General features: G+C 48.2%; 1 protein-coding gene across 2 annotated transcripts in view; it reads left to right on the forward strand.

Annotated features, from left to right (window-relative positions):
• mpp7a (MAGUK p55 scaffold protein 7a) overlaps nucleotides 1-19,425 on the forward strand; it is a 119,046-nt gene that overhangs the window by 87,024 nt on the left and 12,597 nt on the right. For both annotated transcript variants that reach the window (XM_068582053.1, XM_068582054.1), the window contains exons 12-13: nucleotides 11,798-11,968; nucleotides 17,747-17,827. In XM_068582053.1, coding sequence (XP_068438154.1) covers nucleotides 11,798-11,968; nucleotides 17,747-17,827 — 252 coding nt within the window. The remainder of the gene's footprint in view (nucleotides 1-11,797; nucleotides 11,969-17,746; nucleotides 17,828-19,425) is intronic.

Here is a 19,425-nt window from a genome sequence, read left to right on the forward strand (position 1 = left end):
AAAGATGCAGGACAAAAGCTCTCACTGCGTGTCATCTGGAAAATTCTGCTTGTCTCATTTGTTTAAAAAGGAAAAAAAAGATAGCAACCATAGCGAGCTCGAGAGAGAGAGAGAACGTGACGGCGTCCCGTTTGTTCAAGGAGAAGGCCATGTGTGCGCTGGCTGGCTGCGAGGGTGACATCAGCTCCATAACTCCGTTTACAGGGTGCCGACTATGGGTCACTCCTTTGTCTCCTCTATCCTCGCCATGGAGAGAGCTGAAGGATTGTCCGGCAGCATTGACCCTCTGAGCAAAGTACCATCCAAAGAGTAAAAGATACCTACAATTTAATAGATCTCTTAACTCAGACTCAGGCGATGTTTTTTTTTAACTCTTGTGGTGATGATGACGAACTCTGACGAACGCTGGTTTGATGATGACCAGCTGTTTCGTCCAGTCCCTAACTTCACTCATATAATGCCTGAACGTTCCTGTTTCTTTCCGCTCCGTACGCAGTTGCGATTGTCATCACATTTCCCGATCTCAAGAATCACCATGAGCACCGGGTATTCATAACCAGTAAAAACCACAGCCAAAACCACCAAAAATGTAACCCAAGACGCGATGAAGTCCCAAAAACAGGAAGTGGGAGCGGATGAAACATGTTTCTGTCCTCCATCCCACTCTTTCGTTCCAGCTCTACCCTCATCTCACCCTTTCTGCCATGCTTTGTGGTGCATCTGTGATGTGTGAGAGACATGTGATACACCCTTAAGTGCGAGTCCCTCTCACGACGGGGCGGGGCGGCGGGGGGGGCTTGACGCACCCAGTTAGGCCGGCGAGCAGCTGACTGGTGCCCTGGCTGAGCGTCAGCGGATGACGTCTGCCACCGCCGCATCAGATCAGGACCTGAGCTCCATATCGCTGCTGTCAAAGTGCTTCTTTGTGCCGGCGGCGAGCGGCGGTGCACTCTGGGAGAAGACCATTTAAGCGTTCTCAGATAGCGTTCTCCATTCACAGTCTGCAGTGTTTCATTAGCCCTGGAATGCCGGTGTACAAGGCCACGAGGCCATTAGGCCAAATGCAAACCATCCCTGTGGCAGATAGGCACCAGATGAAAAGCCGGCCGCGAGTGCACTCGGGGCAGCGTGTGGACGGAGTTTTTCAGATATCTTCATATTGTTCTTGTTGTTTCCCTTTCTTTCATGTCTCCCTCTGCAATTACCTCTCGTCCGACTCGAAATGGGCTCCCGGCGCTGGTTCAGCTTAAACTGTCACATTACAGCGGGGCGGAGGGCAACATCAGTGGGAACATTGCCGTGAACACTAACATGTGAAACAAGATGTCAGATAAAGGCGAGACGCGTTTGGCTCCGCACTTCAGAAACAATCACGGCTCCCAGGGGCCCGACGCGGAGCGACCTTCGCGGTGATCGCTCCTGACTGCTGTTTTGGCTGGTCGTTACCTCCGCTCCGTGACGTAGCAGCTCCCTGGGCAGCGGAGGAACATAAGGCGAGCCCTCCCCCCACCCCCTCCAACTCTCCTCCCCACCTCCTCCTCCACCTCCATGCTGTGGTCGGGGGTGTTATGTATGTTTTGATTTAACCTTGTTTGGCCAGAACGGGAACACGTGAAGGGGAGGAAGCATTTATAAGTGCCTCCAAATGTTCACGGCATCCTTAACCAAACACGCGCACTGATCCTGCTCCGGCTACCACTTTTTTTAAAGTCGTCTCCGAGCTGTTTTGGATGGCACTCTCAAACATCTGGAGTGATTTCAAATGCTTTACCTTCAAACCCTTCTGAATCTGAATGTGTTTCTCTCTGTGTAGCCACAGTGGCTGCACCACAGACATACCCCACAGACTGTGTCTCACTAGGTAACAATGGATGTAAATGTCTTCTAGCTAAATAGTAACCGTAGACGTGTTTTTCAGTAGAACGTAAATGGTTCAGTCGAAAGGCCTTTACACACCGGGGGCGTTTTCCGTGCGATTTGAACGCACGTCAATGTATTGACTTGTTGCTCCGTCACACAGAACGTAAATATCAAGCGGAGAAAGAGCAAAATAATGTAATTCGCAACGAGGTGGACTTCTCTGAGCTAATAACAGATATATTTAAAATGTAAACTATATAGTGTAGAACAACACGAAGGCTCCGGAGTCTGAACCAAACTTTATTACTCCTTTCAACCGTGACAGAGGCGGCGCCCACCGCATCCACTCGTTCCGTTCTTACCTTTCACAATAAAAGCCCCAGACAAACACACTGCGTAACAGTTTACCAGAGGGAAATACAATCCCCAGCGCTTGGCTAAAAGGAAACTTAATAAAATAGTTTATAATCTATACAACAATAAACCTCAGACAGACGCCGCTCTGGGTCAATGGGATCATCGTAGCCTCTTTTCTTAAAAATAAAAGCAAATGTTGCACGTGTCGCAAATTCCCGTCGCTGCCAGTGTGAATAGTTTTGATGCGAAATATTCTCAGGTGAGTATTTTTGCGTTTTCATGTTGTTTGTACGTCACGCCGCCAATGTGTGAAGGCCTTTATAGTTTGATACACTAGTTAGCTCAAACAAATCTGAACATACGGCTCAGGTACTTTTTAGCTTTCAGCTGCATCTCTTGGTCTTCATCAGTGGTACTCGGTAACTCGGGTTTGGGGTCAGGACCTCCCACCGAGGTTTTTCCACGTCGAGACAACTGAGCATACTTGACCCACTGATGAAGACCATGGGTTGCAGTGGAAACCTTCTGAAAAAGCTCGTAAGTGGACTTTGAGTTGAAAAAGTTTTGTGTGGGAAATAAAACAATATTTCAATCTGAATTTGTCACAGCATTGTGTAGTAGTTTAGTCCATAACAGAGACACAAACTAGCTTGTGGCTCAAACTCCAGCATTTCACATGAGAGGTGAGGATGTTAACTCTTCTTTTTTTGTCTTTTTGTTTCGCTTTTCTAAGACGATGTGGCTGTAGAGTTTGGTAGGTGTCTTCTTCTTCTTTATTCTCTCATCCCGTCCCTCAACGTACTTCTTGTAATCCAGCAATCGCTCTAACTCTGACTCATTTCCATTCCTTGCTTCTGTTGCTCTCACAGTCGAGGAGATCGAAGGTACTGCTTGTCTGACGTCTCCCGTTCAATAGGACATTACTGGCTGATGGCGTTGCAACGCGCCAACGGCAAAACCATTTGTGAATAGGTTGACCCTCATCGTATCTGTGTGTAACCAAAGGGCTACCTCTCACCTCTGCTCTCCATCCTTCTTGTTTTCATTTGGCCCGTCTCCTCATGTCAAAGCTAATCGCTCTTAAAGGAGAGCATCAGACGTCTCCCCTTAAACACAGTGGAAGAGTTTATTGGCTCTGTCATTGTACAAGGACTCATCTTTCACCAGCTAACCTGTCATTATCATTAGAGCGGACAGGAGAGAACCATTGCTTCACATGGACACCTCCAGTCATCTTGCGCCTGCAGAACGCACCCGTAACACAAAATGATTCATAATCTTCAAGAAAGCATCCAAAGCAACGATCAGGCCTGTAGTGGGCTGTGCATCTGAAATCCAGTTTGTGCTAATCCACAAGTTTTGTTGAGGTACATTCATGCTATTATCTTCGTAAGAAGAATGAGGAAGGTATTTTGTACAGAAGCATTGAAAGTTTGGGGTGAAGAAGAGTTTTGCCAGGATTTCTATGACAGCAGGTGGCGAAAGAAGTTTCATTTTTTATCCTTGTGATAATTTAAATCAATGGATCAATAAATCTGATAACGTTTCGCGAACCCCCTTTGGAAGACCAACTTTGAGAATCACCGGTTTGGATAGCATCCGATGTTAAAACCCATCTGGAGGAAACGTGAATGTTTTTAATCCGTGTAGAAGGACGGTGGTGCACTTCATAAATACTTTTTGACTGAAAGACTAAAATTACCCTGACCAAAAACAAAATTCTGAACTGCCAAACTGTTTTTATATGGATGTTTAAAAAAAGTTTTTCCCCCATGGCAAAAAAAAAAAAGTCAGGAACATCCTGGCAAAACCACCAAAACCACCTGTTTCTAAGCCATGAACACAGAAGAGAAAGCTCCTCTGGTCAGATTAAGAAATCCACAGAATTTATTTCAGGTCTCCCGTATTTTGACTCGCGAAGCACTAACTTGAGTCACAGTTAACCTCCTCTCACTCACCACGACATCTGGCTGTCCCTCTGGACAAAAGTGACAACATTAACTGAAACTCCACCAACATCAATCATAAATAACACAAAACACCTTGTCAGATGTCTGTCTCGTTGACTGTACCTGTGTGTGTGTGTGTGTGTGTGTGTGTGTGTGTGTGTGTGTGTGTGTGTGTGTGTGTGTGTGTGTGTGTCATGTTCCTCTGGTATGTGTCTCCGTGGTTAGAGCGGTAGGTGCCTGTCGCTCTCATGTCTGACTGTTCTCTTTAACATGATGTTGTGCCTCTCTTCTGGCTTCTCCTTTCTTTCTCTTCTCATCACCAGAGGACGCTGACTATAGCGGATTCCAGCTAGGTGAGAGACGTTGCCTCCTTCTCTTCCTCCTGTCCGCTGCCCTCCTGACGCGACTGTCCCTTCGATGCATTAACATTGTGTTAGACGTCCGTGAATCCTCTCCATTAGTCCTCCGGCCCCTCCCTCATACTCCAGCCTTTCCACGTTATGCAGACGATATCATCCTGAGAAACAGTTCCCTGCTTTCCATAATGTACTTGTTGTTGTCCGTTAACGCTTTCAACTTGGACTCCCATGTGAAATAAAGAAACACAAGTAGTTCTGTCGCGGTCTAGGAGCCTACGGGTGCTATTCTTGCCCTCTTTCTGACAGCATCCACTGGCAGATCATGTCAGGGATTTGCAGAGTATAGTAGTTACCCTGTTCTGCCTCCGCTGTGGGCCTGCGGACATCTTTGAGGACGACTCTGGATGCTTTTTTTTCTTCTTTTTTTTTTTTTGCACGCTTTGTTCTGGAGGTCCGGCCCGGGCGCCGGCATCGTTGATGTGGTCCCGGTCAGACTTAATGACAATTACCGTGGGCCGCTTTGGTTCTGCGGCCCTTTCCACAGAGCTGCTTCCAATTCTGCGTCTTGTACAGACAATGCTCCCCATCATGGTTTTATTAGCACTGTCGTTTTCCCCCGACAAATCCCCAGGTATCGTCCCTCTGGAGGACCACGCGCCGTACCAGCTGCCTCGCACACAGATCCTCTGTCTGCCCATCGGACTTTCTTTTCTGTCGTTTCTGTCTCTCGACATCTCTCTCTGTCTCTCTGCATCTCCCTCTCTGCGTCCCATGCTGTCTATATTCAGAGGTTGAGGTTGAGAGGTGAACTCTCCTTTGCACACTACGCCGTTCAGACTCCAGATTTCACAGGATATCCAGTACACACGCTAGTTTATAAATACTGAGTTTGAGCCATGTCTGCCAAGCTCAATCAGGGTCACTTCCCAAGGCTGAACCATGCCAAACACCAGTTTTTTGTTTTTTTTCCACTCATCTCTGTCCCCTTCAGGCTTGCCCTGACTGTCACCCTGCCTCCTCCATGAGGTCAATGACCTCAGCCTCTCCTCTTCCTCTTCGGTACCCAAACACCATCCAGCGCTCTCGCGGGTTAGCAGCATTTCTAGACTCTAGCAGCCCAGAACGAGGTTTAGCTGAAATCAGAGAACCTCAGGAGGAAGAGAAGAGAAAGGGAGGAAAAAAAGAAAGTAGTGTAAGTTATAATAACATCTCCTCTCTGCGAGTACTTGCTGCATGGCTTTTCAGCCTGTTGGATGTGGTTGTATGATTTAGAGTTGGCCCGTCCCTAAAAGTTTGAAATCCTAGAACTTACAGATGCTTTTGCAATGCTACTGAGGTTGCATGGGGAAATAAAGGAGGCGGTGGGAGTTGTTGTCCTTAGTTTTTGGTTCGTTTTCCCTTCATGCCTCTCTTCAGTGATGCAACGTCTGTAAGGTCCTCAGCCAAAAGCGCTCCTGGAGCACGACTGGGGGGGGCGAGCAGATTCCTGTGCTCACATGTTGGTCGATTTTAGAGCCGGCAGACGAGAGCGCAAAGTCAAAGGAGGAGGAAGACTGCGTCCCACGAGGCCTTCTTATCGGGCCTTGCTAGAGAGCAGTGCTTTTATATTTTCAACTACGTACGGAGAATTAAAGAGCAGTTTTGACCCCCAGCGAACGTTTGTTTTCCAGTGATCTGCAGGTGCACTCGGCTCGAGTCACAACCAGAAAATCCACACCCTCTCACTGTGACATGGACGCATGTGCACGGTGACGCATCATTGCCATCATGTCAATAGTCGCATACGCTGAATCTAAAGAGAAAGCCGGATGAATGGATGGCAAGCAAGTAGCTCCAAATCAGTTAAAGCTGAACGATCCGGGGCTGGAATATCCATCAGCCCCTCTCCTTCCAATTATGTCCAAGTTATGGAAACAAAATCATAAAGTGTTAACTGAAATAAAAATGCTCCATTTCCAAAAAAATGACACAAGTTCATCAGGCTGCAGGTTCACGGTTAGTTTGGTTCGTCAGTTTTTCCCCCCACATCTGCGTCCAAACGCCCGACTGTGGATGGCTTTTAATCAGCATCGGCGATCAGAAATGCCTCCAGTACAGCTAACATGCTGGATGTATGCGGGTCTATCCACCTCTTCAATATCTCATCATCATATTATCTATGAATTAATCAAAACAGTGATCGGCTACGTCGGCCATCTTTCTTGAGATTTGCGAAACCGATCGGACAGGAGCTAGCGTGGAGCTAATGTTAGCCACATGTCGGCAATCTGGCCTAAATAAAAGAAAGTGCTGTCGCGTTCATTCTCTTTATGCATCTATTCATGCGTTACAAAGGGTTTAAGCCAAGCTCGGCCTTACAACAACAATAGTGTCATATCTCATCCATACAGGGTTTGTTGTAGGTTTTTAACACACTGATGCCAAATCGGTACTACTTTGGCTGATACACAAGTTTAGGAATGGGACTCGTGAATGAAATGTTTTCATCAGAACAACCAACCGTTGCAGTCGTCTAAACAGAGACTTGGCTGTGGCTTTGTAGCAGAGCATCTTCCCCATCTGAACATCATCCTGATGAGACAAACAGGAGCGCAGTTATTACAGTGCTTTTGGCCCTCAGAGGCGCCTTTGGCATGTTGAAAGTGGCTTCAAGGACTCCGGTAGAAGCAGAAGTACTTGTATGCGTTGTGTTTTTTGTTTTTTTTTTGCCAGCACGTAAGGCATCAGGCATCGTTTTGAGACGAGACATTCCTCAGCCCAAAGAGCTGTGGGATAAGACGGAGGGGAAAAACAAATAGCGTTTGACACAAATGGACCTCTCGCAGCCAAAGGTCTAGAGCGCTGTTCCACCATATAAGCCCGTAACACTTGGGTCGGGTACCACTTTCCAAATGCTTAGTGCGGGGGCCGTGGAAACTACTCCCAGAATGTGTTCTCCCCAGATAACACCCTAATGGCTTCACCACCGTGGACTGCTACACGTACATTTCAAATGACAGACGGACGGACTTCGCCTACTGACGGCGGTGAACTCTTGACTGAAGCGTCCTGAAAGTCCGGATGTTGGGTCATGCCCTTTGTGTAGATTGTTGTGTCCTCTTCCAGAAGCAGTTAGACGTTTGATACGATCAAATGTTCTGAGATCAGCCGTGGAGCCCACTTTACTACGGTACCAAAATCATTTCCACAGATGCCTGTTAACAGTTGTGTGGAGGGATCATTTGAAGGACACACTCCTGTCAGTCTGGGTCTTTTCACCTGCTGGCCTTTCACGGTTCTCCTCTTGTCTCGTGATCCCTCTTATCTCTCCTCTTGATCACTCTTTTTCCTGCCAGTTCCTCTCCTGATTCCTCCTTTCTCCTCTATCAAATCCTCTCTTTTTTCCCTTCTGATTCCTCTCCTTTCCGGATTCCTCTTTTATCCCCTATTTATTCCTCTGCTTACCCCTCCCAATTCCTCATATGATTCTTTTCCCCTCCTGATTCCTTTCCCTTTCCTTATTCCTCTATTGATTCCTCTCCTGATTCCTCTCCTTACCCCTCCCAATTCGTCTCCTGACTCCTTTCCTCTTTTGATTCCTCTGTTGATTCCTTTCCTCACCTGATTCTTTTCCTCTCCTGATTCCTTTCCTTATCCCCCTATTGATTCCTCTCCTGATTCCTCTCCATCCTGAAACCTCTGGAGGCGTTTTACAGTTCATTATATTGGCCCGCAAAGACACGGCTCAACTTCTGTCTCCATAAAATCTGGGCACATTTTGTCGAGCGTGTTTCCTTGTATTATGCGAGCAGAGCAAATTGGTGATGAATCAAGCGGAGCAGTCCCTCTGTCTACCCCGGGCTTTTGTATTTTAGTCATTATGAGGAGCGACGCTCCCTCTCCTCACTGTCGGGGCAATAACGGCTGACGGTGTGGAAAGCGTCCTCCAGCTGCCCGCCGTGAGCCGTCCTCACCCCCTCCAACCCAGCCTTCGGTGGGCAACGCACAGCGAGGCCGAGAGAGCCGGTAATGCTTCCCACATTGGATGCCCGAGAGTGTTTCGGCGTCAAACCGCAGCCCGCGGCGTCGAGCCACGGGCGTAATGCTCACTTAATCCCCAGCTGCCATGCGCGGTAGATTCCATAGATGTCGTCTCCATTAGTCCAGAGGAGAGAGAGGGCCCCCGGCTGGAGAGCCAGGATGGCACTGGAGCTGTCAGCGCGGTCTCCTGTCGTTAGGCCACGGGCCCCCGAGGGCGGCCCTCGCGGCACCGGGGGCCTCGCGACAGGTGGTTTCACTATGAGCTGTTCCTCTTCGCTCCGCCGCACGTGTTCTGTCCCGCTCGCCGCACTAAATTAAGTTTGATTGGAGCGGAAAAAGGGCTTTTCTTCTTCGTCGTGTCGTTTCGCTGATCGCCTACGCGTGATGTCTGGAAGACCCGACGCCGGTATTGTTCTCAGGCTTCTCCTCTTTCAGACGTCGCAGGCTCAAGTCTTTTTCGAGTCGTCTGTCATTTCTTTTATGAACATTTGTCCTGCTGCCGGCTTCGTTTCTCTTTTCTCTCAACAGTTGTAGCCATTTCCTTTTTTTTTTTTACAGGTGTGGGTTCGGAGCGTCGCACGGGACGACCGCGTCCGAGTGGGCAGCGTGCACTCGCAGAAGCCTCCGGGGCACTTTCTATACGCACATGCTGAAAATTTCCTACGTGGCTGTTAGATATTATCACTCTGGAAAATGGGCTTGCAGGACTGCTGGCGACTTCCAAGCTCTGTGTGCGTGTGTGTGTGTGTGTACGTGAGAGTGTGTGTTTGTGTGTGTGTGTGTGTGTGTGTGTGTGTGTCCGCGCGCATGTGCTTAGTCACAGCTTGTGTTTACACTACGTTAAATATGCTCATCTTCTTTTTTTTCCACTTTTTGCATGTTTCTGTTTTGCTGAAAGGACTTGTGTGCTGCAGTTGTGGCATTTACCCGGTCACAGCCTGGTGCACACCATTAGGAGGTGCGTGCGTGTGTTTGTGTGTGTGTGGGACCGAAGGAAACTTTAACTCCATCCCCCCGCAGACTGAAGACTTGTGCAGAAAAGCACACTCCAGGACTCTGCCGCTCTCATTCCAGAGGAAATTCAAAACAGATCTATTGTCAACAAATTTGATGCGACCTGTCAAACCACTAAAAGATGTACTGGATCCCAGTACCACACATATCACGCATTCCTTTTCTGCGAGTAAGCCTCATGCTTGGATCCTCCTGTGACAAACGTGCCGGTGTTCCAGCACAGCCGAGGCTTTCCATGACATGTCTGCGTTTGAGCGAGACTCGTTCCTTTTAATTCTGGATCAAATTAACTCCCGTCATCCCCTCTGTCTAATGCAGTCGCTGTCAGTGCTGAAGATGTTTGGGGGGGACGAGGAGGGGTGGCGATGGGGTGCTGCTCGCCGCTGAACGCCGCTTTGATTTATCCGCCCTGAGGCAGCGCTAGAGGGGAGGCCAGGAGAACGCTCCGTCGTTATTTGGATGGAGCTGTCTAGAGAGGTTTAAGTGATCTTGAGGGACACTAGATTACTGATCTCCCCCTCCCCCCCCCCCCCCCCGCCACAGCTGAGGGCCGACGATTTATAACCGCTGATCCTCGTGCACCTGCAGGAAGCGGAGAAGGTTGCCCTTGGCCCGAGCCCAATGAGATGGGAGCTCGTCATATTCAACGACAGACGTAATGAACGGCTATCACAGCACTACTTAAAGCCTTAATAACCAGGAGTGTTTACATTGCGATACGTGGCTGACCAGACTGGGTTTTTTTAGGTGGGAGGGGGGGATTGACTGGAGGCTTTCAATAGGATATCATTAACATTACACTCTGAATGTTTATTGTAGTGATGTCAACCCGCGTGGGTGTGGGTTACAGTTTGATGTCTTTGCAGGAGAAATGCAGATGAGCGGTGTGTGTTTTCCACTGTGTGGCACGGACTACCGCTCCCTGGGTGGGGGGGGGAGGGTGCTGAATGAGTCGATGAACCGCAGGAGGAATGGCGAAGACGACATCAGCCGCAACTTGCCCACAGTGGAACAAAGTCTGCCCCCTGAATGTTCAGTGTAACACTATATTCGTACTTATTCACGAGCCCGTGCGAGAAAAAAAACACCATTAGTCTGCTCCGATGACTTACGGTGTGTTTCATTTGTAGCTCGGCATACGTCCTTAGCGCCGTCCGTTATTGAGGGACCGTTTGGAAAAGAACAAGCCGGGGGGAAAGCAGTCTCTCTCTTTATCTCCCCCCGTCTCCCTCCTCCACAGTGGTTTGAAGATATTGTGGAAAGTATTAAGGGTACGGAGCTGTTTCAAGTCCCGATTCTGCTCCCAGTCCATAATTTTCCATGCCGCCTTTATCTCGCATCGTATTTTCGAGTTCAATAATTACTGATTTAAAAACTGGAATAATGAAAGAGAAGGCTGCAAGCAGCCCATGCGAGTACGCAGAAATAGGTTATTAGAAGCCCCGCGTTGCACAGATTTACCATTTCTCTAACGGTTCCGCTTCAATCTGCCGCGAATATGAAACCCAAGTTCTCGTAATGGGGTGGTGGATGTCTCCTTTTGATCCGTGGTAGATTATCAGATCAAGGCGTGCGCACGCTTGGATCGGTTTGAGAGGCCTTTCGTGGCGGCCGTCCAAGCACACACGGCGCACACCATAAACCAATCAGAGACGACGGCTGACGGGCAGTGACCCGCATGCACGCGGGGGAGGAGGGTAACCTTTTACTGAGCGGCCGGCCAAAGAACACTAAATGACTCAGGCGTTCATAGGCGCACACCTACCTCATGCAAACAGCCATAAATTCATATCGCGTAGCCGTCAATTACGCGACGAGAACGTCTTTCCTTTCGAAATGTGGCTTGAGGGACCGCAGGAGTCATTGCTACCTTGATTAAAAAGGTAACGGAATAGTTTTTATACACGGCGTCACACAAACGTTGAAAGAAGTGTGGCTGCAGGAAAGTCCTCTCCATGTCAGGGAATGTGAATAAGGAGTGTGATATCCAGGGAAGCTTTTGGCCGAGTGTCACGCTGTTCTCCCTCCACCTACAGCAAAGATATCCGTCTGAAAAACCGAGCCGCACAATACAGTATGAGGTATTGGACACCGAGCCGGGGAGGTGTTTGCCAAGGCGCTGAAATGATCATAAATCTCACAAACTGTGTGTGTGGGCGGGTTCTATGTATATTTTAGATTAACACGTCTCTTTCTGCCTCCTCTCCCCTCCTCTCTCTTTGTCATCCTCACCTGCAGCTGGGTTCAGGAGGAGCTTCCGTCTGAGCCGGAGGGACAAGAAGACCAACAAGTCCATGTACGAGTGCAAGAAGAGCGAAATGTACGACATGGCCGACGTGCCCACGTACGAGGAGGTCACCCCGTACCGCAGGGCGAGCGGAGCCAAGCACAGGCTGGTGGTCCTCGTGGGTGAGTAGAGGGAGGGGCTATTAGGGGAAGAAAACTATATAACGTCTTTTTTCTTTTGTTTTTTTTTAAACGTTTAGGGGGGGGCTGTTAAACTTGGCAGCATAAATTTTAATAACACTCCTCACCTCCCAGCGTGGACATTTCACTCGAAACACACCAGTTTCGCAGCTCCAGACGTCCCAGGTGGCCCGACCTCGCCCTCCCGCGACCCAGAAAAGAGCTTCCCGAGGCGGGCACTCACACGCAGTCACCCAGGACCTCGCTAATTTAGACTTTTAGCACTCGGGGGAATCGGTGGAGCAGACCTCGTATTAATCAGTCACATTTAGTACTTTCATTTACGGCACCCCCACATTCGAAATGTCCTTTTAATCCCCCCCCCCCCTCTTCCCGAGCCGATGGAATAGTTAACACTCGAGGAGCGGGTGTTACAAAAGCCCTCCGAAGAGCTTCACAGCGTGCCAAGGTCTTGAGAATGATTTCGGCGGGCTTCTCGTGCTGTATTAGCGGTTTGAAGACGAGTGAACGGTGGAACAATGTGCTAAGCCAGGTGCAACAGAAACAACTTCAATCTTTCTCAGCATCAACTCTGCCATCGGTGTGAGCCTTTTTCACATTTTCCTTTTTTAGGTTTGTTACTCAGAACTAAAATAAATATATAAAATGACAAGAATGTCTTCCAATCGATTCCCAATCATCAAGGGGAGGAGAGGCGCTCAACATCTTTTCGCCGCATGTATTCGGACAGCACTTTCTTTTTAAACATGTGTAAGGTTAATCTGCGATTTAACACCACTGGCAACAAGGTCTCTCTCCCGCATGCTCTGTGCAGAGTCGTGCTCCGAGCCCGATGGACCAGGCCTCGGTTCACGCAGAGCATGGACTTCATCAGGCGTGTTGCAAATTAGCGGGCTTGTTTCCCCGCCGGCAGGCCTTCCACAGAGGATGCTGAACCTCTCCCACACGTCATGCTAATGTAAATACTTTCAATTAACGTCCATAATTTGGAGGACAACCTCTATGGATAATTTCACACCAAACGAAGCGGAGGGCCAGACACAGATCTGCTTTATGTTGCCCGGCCTCCCTCTCGCCTTCTTCCTCCCTCCGGAGCCTCTCTCTATTTTTCTTATTTAAAATATTTTTCCCTCCAAAGGTTGCTCTGTTAAGGCTTTTTTTTCTTTTTCTGTCTCCCGGGCTGAGACACATTATTCCTGAATAGTTGTCTGTCCCTGTGATGACCTCGCGATAGTCCGACGACCTGTCCTGTGTGTGCCCTGTCGCCACCCAATGTCAGCTGGAATCTGCTCCGACCCCTACTGCCCCGTAAAAGCTAAAGCTATGTCATTTATTCCCCCGTAACCCTGTTTTTCTTTTTCTCAGAGCTTCTAGCTTTACCCTAAACTCTGATAGCAACTGTGACCGGCGTCCAAACAGTGGATGTACATAGCTGGCTAATGAAATGCTACTGAGCTCTGTAAGTCAAGCAAGCATCTTAGCTGGACATGCTAACAACTGCTAACGCACCATCCATTCCACACAGTCCTGCTCTTGTGTTAAAAGGCAAGAAAAAGAAATGTAGCTTTAGCTCCATTCCACTTACGACAGCCTTTCACGTGTGGAGACGCTCGGCCGGGCTTCAGTCGACGTGATCATTTTCAGACAGGACACAACCCCCCACACACCACACATGACCCTCCACTCCGCTCCATTATATCGCTCCCTCCCCCCCCACAGGAAGGCCTGAAGGCGTTGAGTTGCTAATGTGGACGTCGGGCCCACGGTGCCCACGAATGAGTGACCGGCTGCTGCCCACCTCGTGTCTGAGATCTGTCTCACAGATAAATCAAGATGCTTATCTGGGTTTTTATACATTTAAAATCACACTGCCAATACAAATATGTCTACGTACTGCATGCATAATTTCACGAAACCACCGATGGTTTTTGACGGAAATCTGATTATTTAACCTGACAAGACGCTGTGCTGATTTCCACATTTTCCTTGTAACCCGACACACTGAACTTACAGTGAGATTTTTGAAAAGCCTTTAGTTCGGCGGGCCGGGCATATTATATACACAGCGATGCCTAAGTGAGCGTTAACGCGGTATCCAAATATATAAAAGTGGAACTCTATTTCAGAAATGTAGTCGCATTGTAAATGCTCCGCAGTTACCACACGGCAACGCTGTCATCCTTTAAATGTGGTAGCAGCAAAGCCAGCGCGTGTGTGTGTCTGTGTGTGTCTGTGTGTGCCGTCCTGTAATAGACCCCCGCCCTGGATGCGAGGCAGGCTGGGAGGTTTGAGGCTGGGCCGAGGCTCTGGGGTCCAGACAGAGCAAGAGGCCTCGCCGGGCTCGGCCTCGGCCTCTCCGCGCACGCCGCATGCGACGTGCTCCACGCGGTTGAGCTGGAAGTTATTACACTCGCGATATTAAAAGCAACTTCTCTAATGAGTGCGGTAATGAAATCTGACACTTTTACTGGTACGGCAATGTGCGAGGCCAGGAGCGCCGCAAGAGGGCCAGCGAGAGACAAACGAGGAGGGAAACGCATAAACACAAATGTGAATACGGCAGCTGTGCCCAGAAAATGATGTTGTTTTTTTTTATATTGTGGCGTTCACATTTATATAGTTGCTGTTGTGTTGTGGGCATTGTAAAAGACAAACAATGCACAAAGAGGTGGCGTGTTTAAGGTCAGACGGTGGAACAGGACCACAGGGCACAGCGTCTGCTTGTAAAAGACCCCGGGGGTGGGCCCCCCCTTGGCAGGCGGTGGCACAGCTGGAATAAGCTTTAATCGCCATTCGAGGTATTCTGATGAAGGCCTGCTGCCATGCATCATTGATGTCACAAGTGGCGAGCAAGGGAGCGGCGTACAAGGTGAAAATTGTTTTACGAGCGCGCGGGAGTGGGGCACGTTGGTCGCGCCGGGGGGAGCAGAAACCGCCGCCCGTTGGTTCCCCTCCGGGCCCCGGGCGGCGGTCCTGAAATCCGCGCTTTGGATTCAAGGCAAACAAGCCGTGGTGCGGAGGCCTCGGGGCCTGCCGGGGCGGGGCCTGGCGGGGCCTGCCGGGACGGGGCCGTCCGCACCGCTGCGATCACGCTCATAAAAACAGCCTCTTTTGCCACGCTCTGCCACCTTCGGCACCTACAACAACATCGGGGTCCGCCGCCGCATTCCTAACGCGCTCCCGAAACCAATACAAAATGAACTCCTTTTCCTCATCTTAATAAATCAGCCCAGCTCTCAACCCCCAGGTACTCTGTTGGTGGACTTTCTTTTTTCTTCCTTCCCTCCCTCAGTGAAAAACTCCTTCTCCCCAGCTAAGATTGATTGCTGTCTTCGCTCGGCCATGTGCTTGTTTATGAGCGACGATAACCACAGAATACTTTGCGCCGTAAGAGGGTCTGGGTCTCTCTCTCTCTCTCTCTCTCTCTCTCTCTCTCTCTCTCTCTCTCTCTCTCTCTCTCTCTCTGTGTGAATTCACAGTGCGAGTGCGTCGAGGAAGCAGCTTTTATCGCTTACAGAAGTCGCACAATGGGACCCAAACCAAGTAAAGTGCGAGCGCAGGGTGTGAATTAGTCCGCGTGTGAAGGCTGCCAGGGTTTCGGAGATTACGCCTAAAAGAGCCCCGTTGTCCACACCTCTTTATCAGGTTGAGGATCGCTCCTTCAGCCTTTTGTTGCTTCGCACCAGACGAGATGTGGAGCAGAAGTGCAGATAGCAGCAGAGGAAACAAGAGCCCTCTTTCTCTTAGAAAGAGAGCTCGTCCTTTTCAATATTTTCTCTCCCTCTCCTTCGCTTTCCCCCTAATCCTGCGCGCTGAGTGAACTCACTGTCCGCTTGTTTTAAGAGGAGCGGCCTGCTAAACACATTTGCCTTGAGAAAGAAATCTCCAACGGGGTTTTGACACGATTGTATCGCCTGCCCGGGAACGCCAGGCATGCGAGGAATCCCGAAATCGAGCGCCGTCTCCCCAACGCACTGCGGCGCCGTGGTGACGCACCGAAAACGCCGAGCCACACACTTGTTACTCCAAAAAAACAGATTGGCTAAGAACATCGATGCCAGGCGGTTTGAATTAGAGTGATGTAGCACACCGAAACACCGGGGGCCGTCTCTCAGAGGCAGACGGTAGAGACGGAGGGAAAACGTTTCCTTTTTTTTCAAGAAGAGGCAACATGTGGCGATTGACTCAGTTGACTTCCACCAAAAACAAGTGTGTGGTTTGCCATCTTTTTTTGTGTTCCTTAATATCAAAGTTCCACAGATGAATCAAACGTCCATACTTCAATAGCCTCTCCCGCCTTCCCACTTTCTAACTCATTGCCTCAGTTTCCCCACTGGGGATTTAATGGAAAGTTTTGCAAGAATACTGGAAAAAAAAAAATCTTCCCTACCTCTGCTGTGTACCTATAATGGAGGTGTGACGCTGTGCCAAACTACAATGAGAGACGGCCTGGTTTGAGAAGGACCTGTAACTGTAGGAATCATGTTGCTTTTTCATATCAAATCAATTATCTTTGCTCCAAAGGCTTTTACTGGCTTGATTGTGTTTTAATAGACGACGGAGTTAAATTTACACTGTGGTAAATTGATTTCATATTACATAACACAAAACCTAAAAGACTTTCTTAGAGGAAAAACAGGGAGACTGGCCTCAGAGGTCGAGTCAGCAGAGTCTGTGTATGGAAAAGATTAGATCAAGCTTTATTGATCCCAGAGGGGGAAATACACATCGCAGACCGGCAAGAGGGAGGAAAACATATAGAGAAGAGATTGAGAATAACAGAAGAAACTAGAACAAAAAAGAACGTTATTAAAAATAGTGACTATGCACGTGAATAATGTAATACAATATCAAATAAAATAGTGTTGGATATGTAATTACAGCTTTAATGTTAATTAAAATGTGATTAATATAACATGGTGGATCAGGAGCAGGTGCATTGTTGTCACATGTTCATCACTTTTACTTATTTCCTCGCCTTAAGACTCTGGTGACTGAGCTGTTGAGGCGTTAGCGCCGACGCTGTGGAGCGCTCTGCCTGCAGCGCTCCGGTTTGCTGATTCGGTGATGTCATTTAGAAACCAAATAAAGACATACGTCTGCTCTATGGCCTGCTTTCTTCTGTTTCTATTTATTTATTTTCCTTATTTGTTTTATTGTGTTTTTTACTGCTCCATCTTTTAATGTGTATTTGACGATGCTCTCTTAACTGCTAAAATGTTTTGGCCCGTTATTGTCAATCTGGTTTAATATGTTTTTGCCTAACTCCTGTACAGAACTTAGTGACCTTCATCTTTGACACGTTGATATAAATAAACTTTACTTACTTACTTATTAAAGGGGCACCCCACAGATTTGGAAATATTTAACTGATGATGTCATCAGAGTAATTGTACATAGACTTAAGCTTGAGAAAACATATTGACAATAAGAAAGCCCGGGTTTAAAAAACGTGGTTGTTTGCGAGTCTTGAGAGTCTTGATTTGCAGTTGCATTATAGGAACAGTAGGATCCATAGTTTGTAGAGATTGCAACTCCTTTTTGTCTGTTATGTCCCACAGCTTTGTGGAGGAGAGCGTCTTAAATATGTTGATATGTTAATTTACATATTGCATATTGAATCTATTAAATGCTGATGACACTGATTAGTATATTTATGTGAACCTAGTTACATAACATCCTTTGTAAAGCCGTGTTCCCGGTGAGAGATGGTGGATTCTGGGACATCCGTCACATGACCGTGTGTCTGTGTTTGTGCAGGACCTGCAGGAGTCGGCCTGAATGAGCTCAAGAGGAAACTGCTGATCTCAGACCCCCAGCACTTCAGCGTGACCATCCCACGTAAGTCCAGACCTGTTTGTGTCTTTAGTCAAAGACAGCGTTCGTTTACCATCTTCCAACTGTGTGTGTGTCTGTCTGTCTGATGTGTGTGTTCACACATGGTGTGTATAAGGAATAAGCCTTTTACCAGTGCATGGTTTTAGAGCTGCTATTTTTGGGCAAATCACTTTTAAAAGAGAAAGAAAACACCATTTGTTTTCCTCCGCATGCTGCATTCAGAGTAGCTCGTAAGAAAGCCAGGTGCATTGTGGGACATTAGAAAACTGCACATACGATAATTCTGGTCAAGCTACAGCAAAAAATACTTTAAATGACGCTACTAAGCTTCCAAAATATGAAATATATTAAAGTTAATCTGCAGCACACAAAACAAACATTGCTTTTGAATGCTTTTATTGTCCTACTATATGTATTTATTATGGGTTTGATCTTAATTAGGGGAAAATACAGAGATAGCAAGTAAATGATTGTTTTATACATGTGTGTGTTTAGATCTGGCCCCTTTTTATTCTGCTGAGAGAGTTAGAAATGCATTTTTTTTTTTTTTAGTAGTAGTTTAGTCATTTTATTTTGATAGCGAGTCAAGCTGCAGACAGGAAACGAGGAGAGAGAGGAGTTGGACATGCAGGAAGTGGAACAGAGCCGTTGCATGCTTCTTAACCGCTCGGCCACAAGGACACCCAAGCAGCAACATCTCATCGAAACATTACAGTGTTTCTATGTAAACACGTCTCGCAGTAAGCGAGCGGTAGAACTGATGTGACCTCAGGACGACTTACTTTCAACTTCGAGATGCTCAGCAAGATGGAAGGAGTGCGAAGGATCGGTGGTGTTGGCGAGCTGCTGTTCTCTGGAGGAACGGCCCTCCTTAAACATGAAGAAAAAGAAACACGACAGCTGTGTTGCTCTCCTCGCGCATCAATGTGTTTGTGCCCGAGAGACGTCTTGCACGGAGACAAACACGCTGGAAACTAAGCCCCTACAATAGTGAAGGATTTTTAGCTTAACTAACACACACGCACATGCACACACACACACACTGAGAAGGAAGCCGTCTGGCAGTAACCTGTGTCAGCTTTTGACAGTCGGTCTGACGGAGGAAACCGCCTCTTTCTCCCTCCTGAAGACATGCCATTCCACTGCCTCACGAGTTGGCACCGAGCTGCCCGCTCTCGCGTCTCCCGGCTCATTCCTCACTTTCTTCCTGTCCTTCTCCGTCTTCCCTTTCTCCCGCCTTCCTCCTTTTTTTTTCTTCTCCATTTAAGGACCGAACGACAGCTCGGCATAATGAGCGACATCCAAAACGAGCGGCTTTCCGAGCCTTCCGAGCTTTTAATTGTGTTTGTGCAGCTCTGAGGTGTCCCAAAGCCAGCGCATCGGGACGCATACATCCTTTAAATGTATACGCGTAAGCGGGGCAGTGGCTTGTGTCGTTGTATAGCCGCCATCTGGGGGCTCGGAGGGAAAACTGCGACAAAACTCTGAGGGAAAAACAAGCAGCGCTTGATATGAATTGCTGTGTTTGTGGCACGCCGTGTGGCATGATGGACGTTTCCAAGTCAAAGTCTGACACTTTGAAAATGTCCACCGGTATTAAA

The sequence above is a fragment of the Clinocottus analis genome, unplaced genomic scaffold, assembly GCF_023055335.1.
Source record: "Clinocottus analis isolate CAN_PGR_092001 unplaced genomic scaffold, fCliAna1.0.p SCAF_18, whole genome shotgun sequence".
NCBI lineage: Eukaryota > Metazoa > Chordata > Actinopteri > Perciformes > Cottidae > Clinocottus > Clinocottus analis.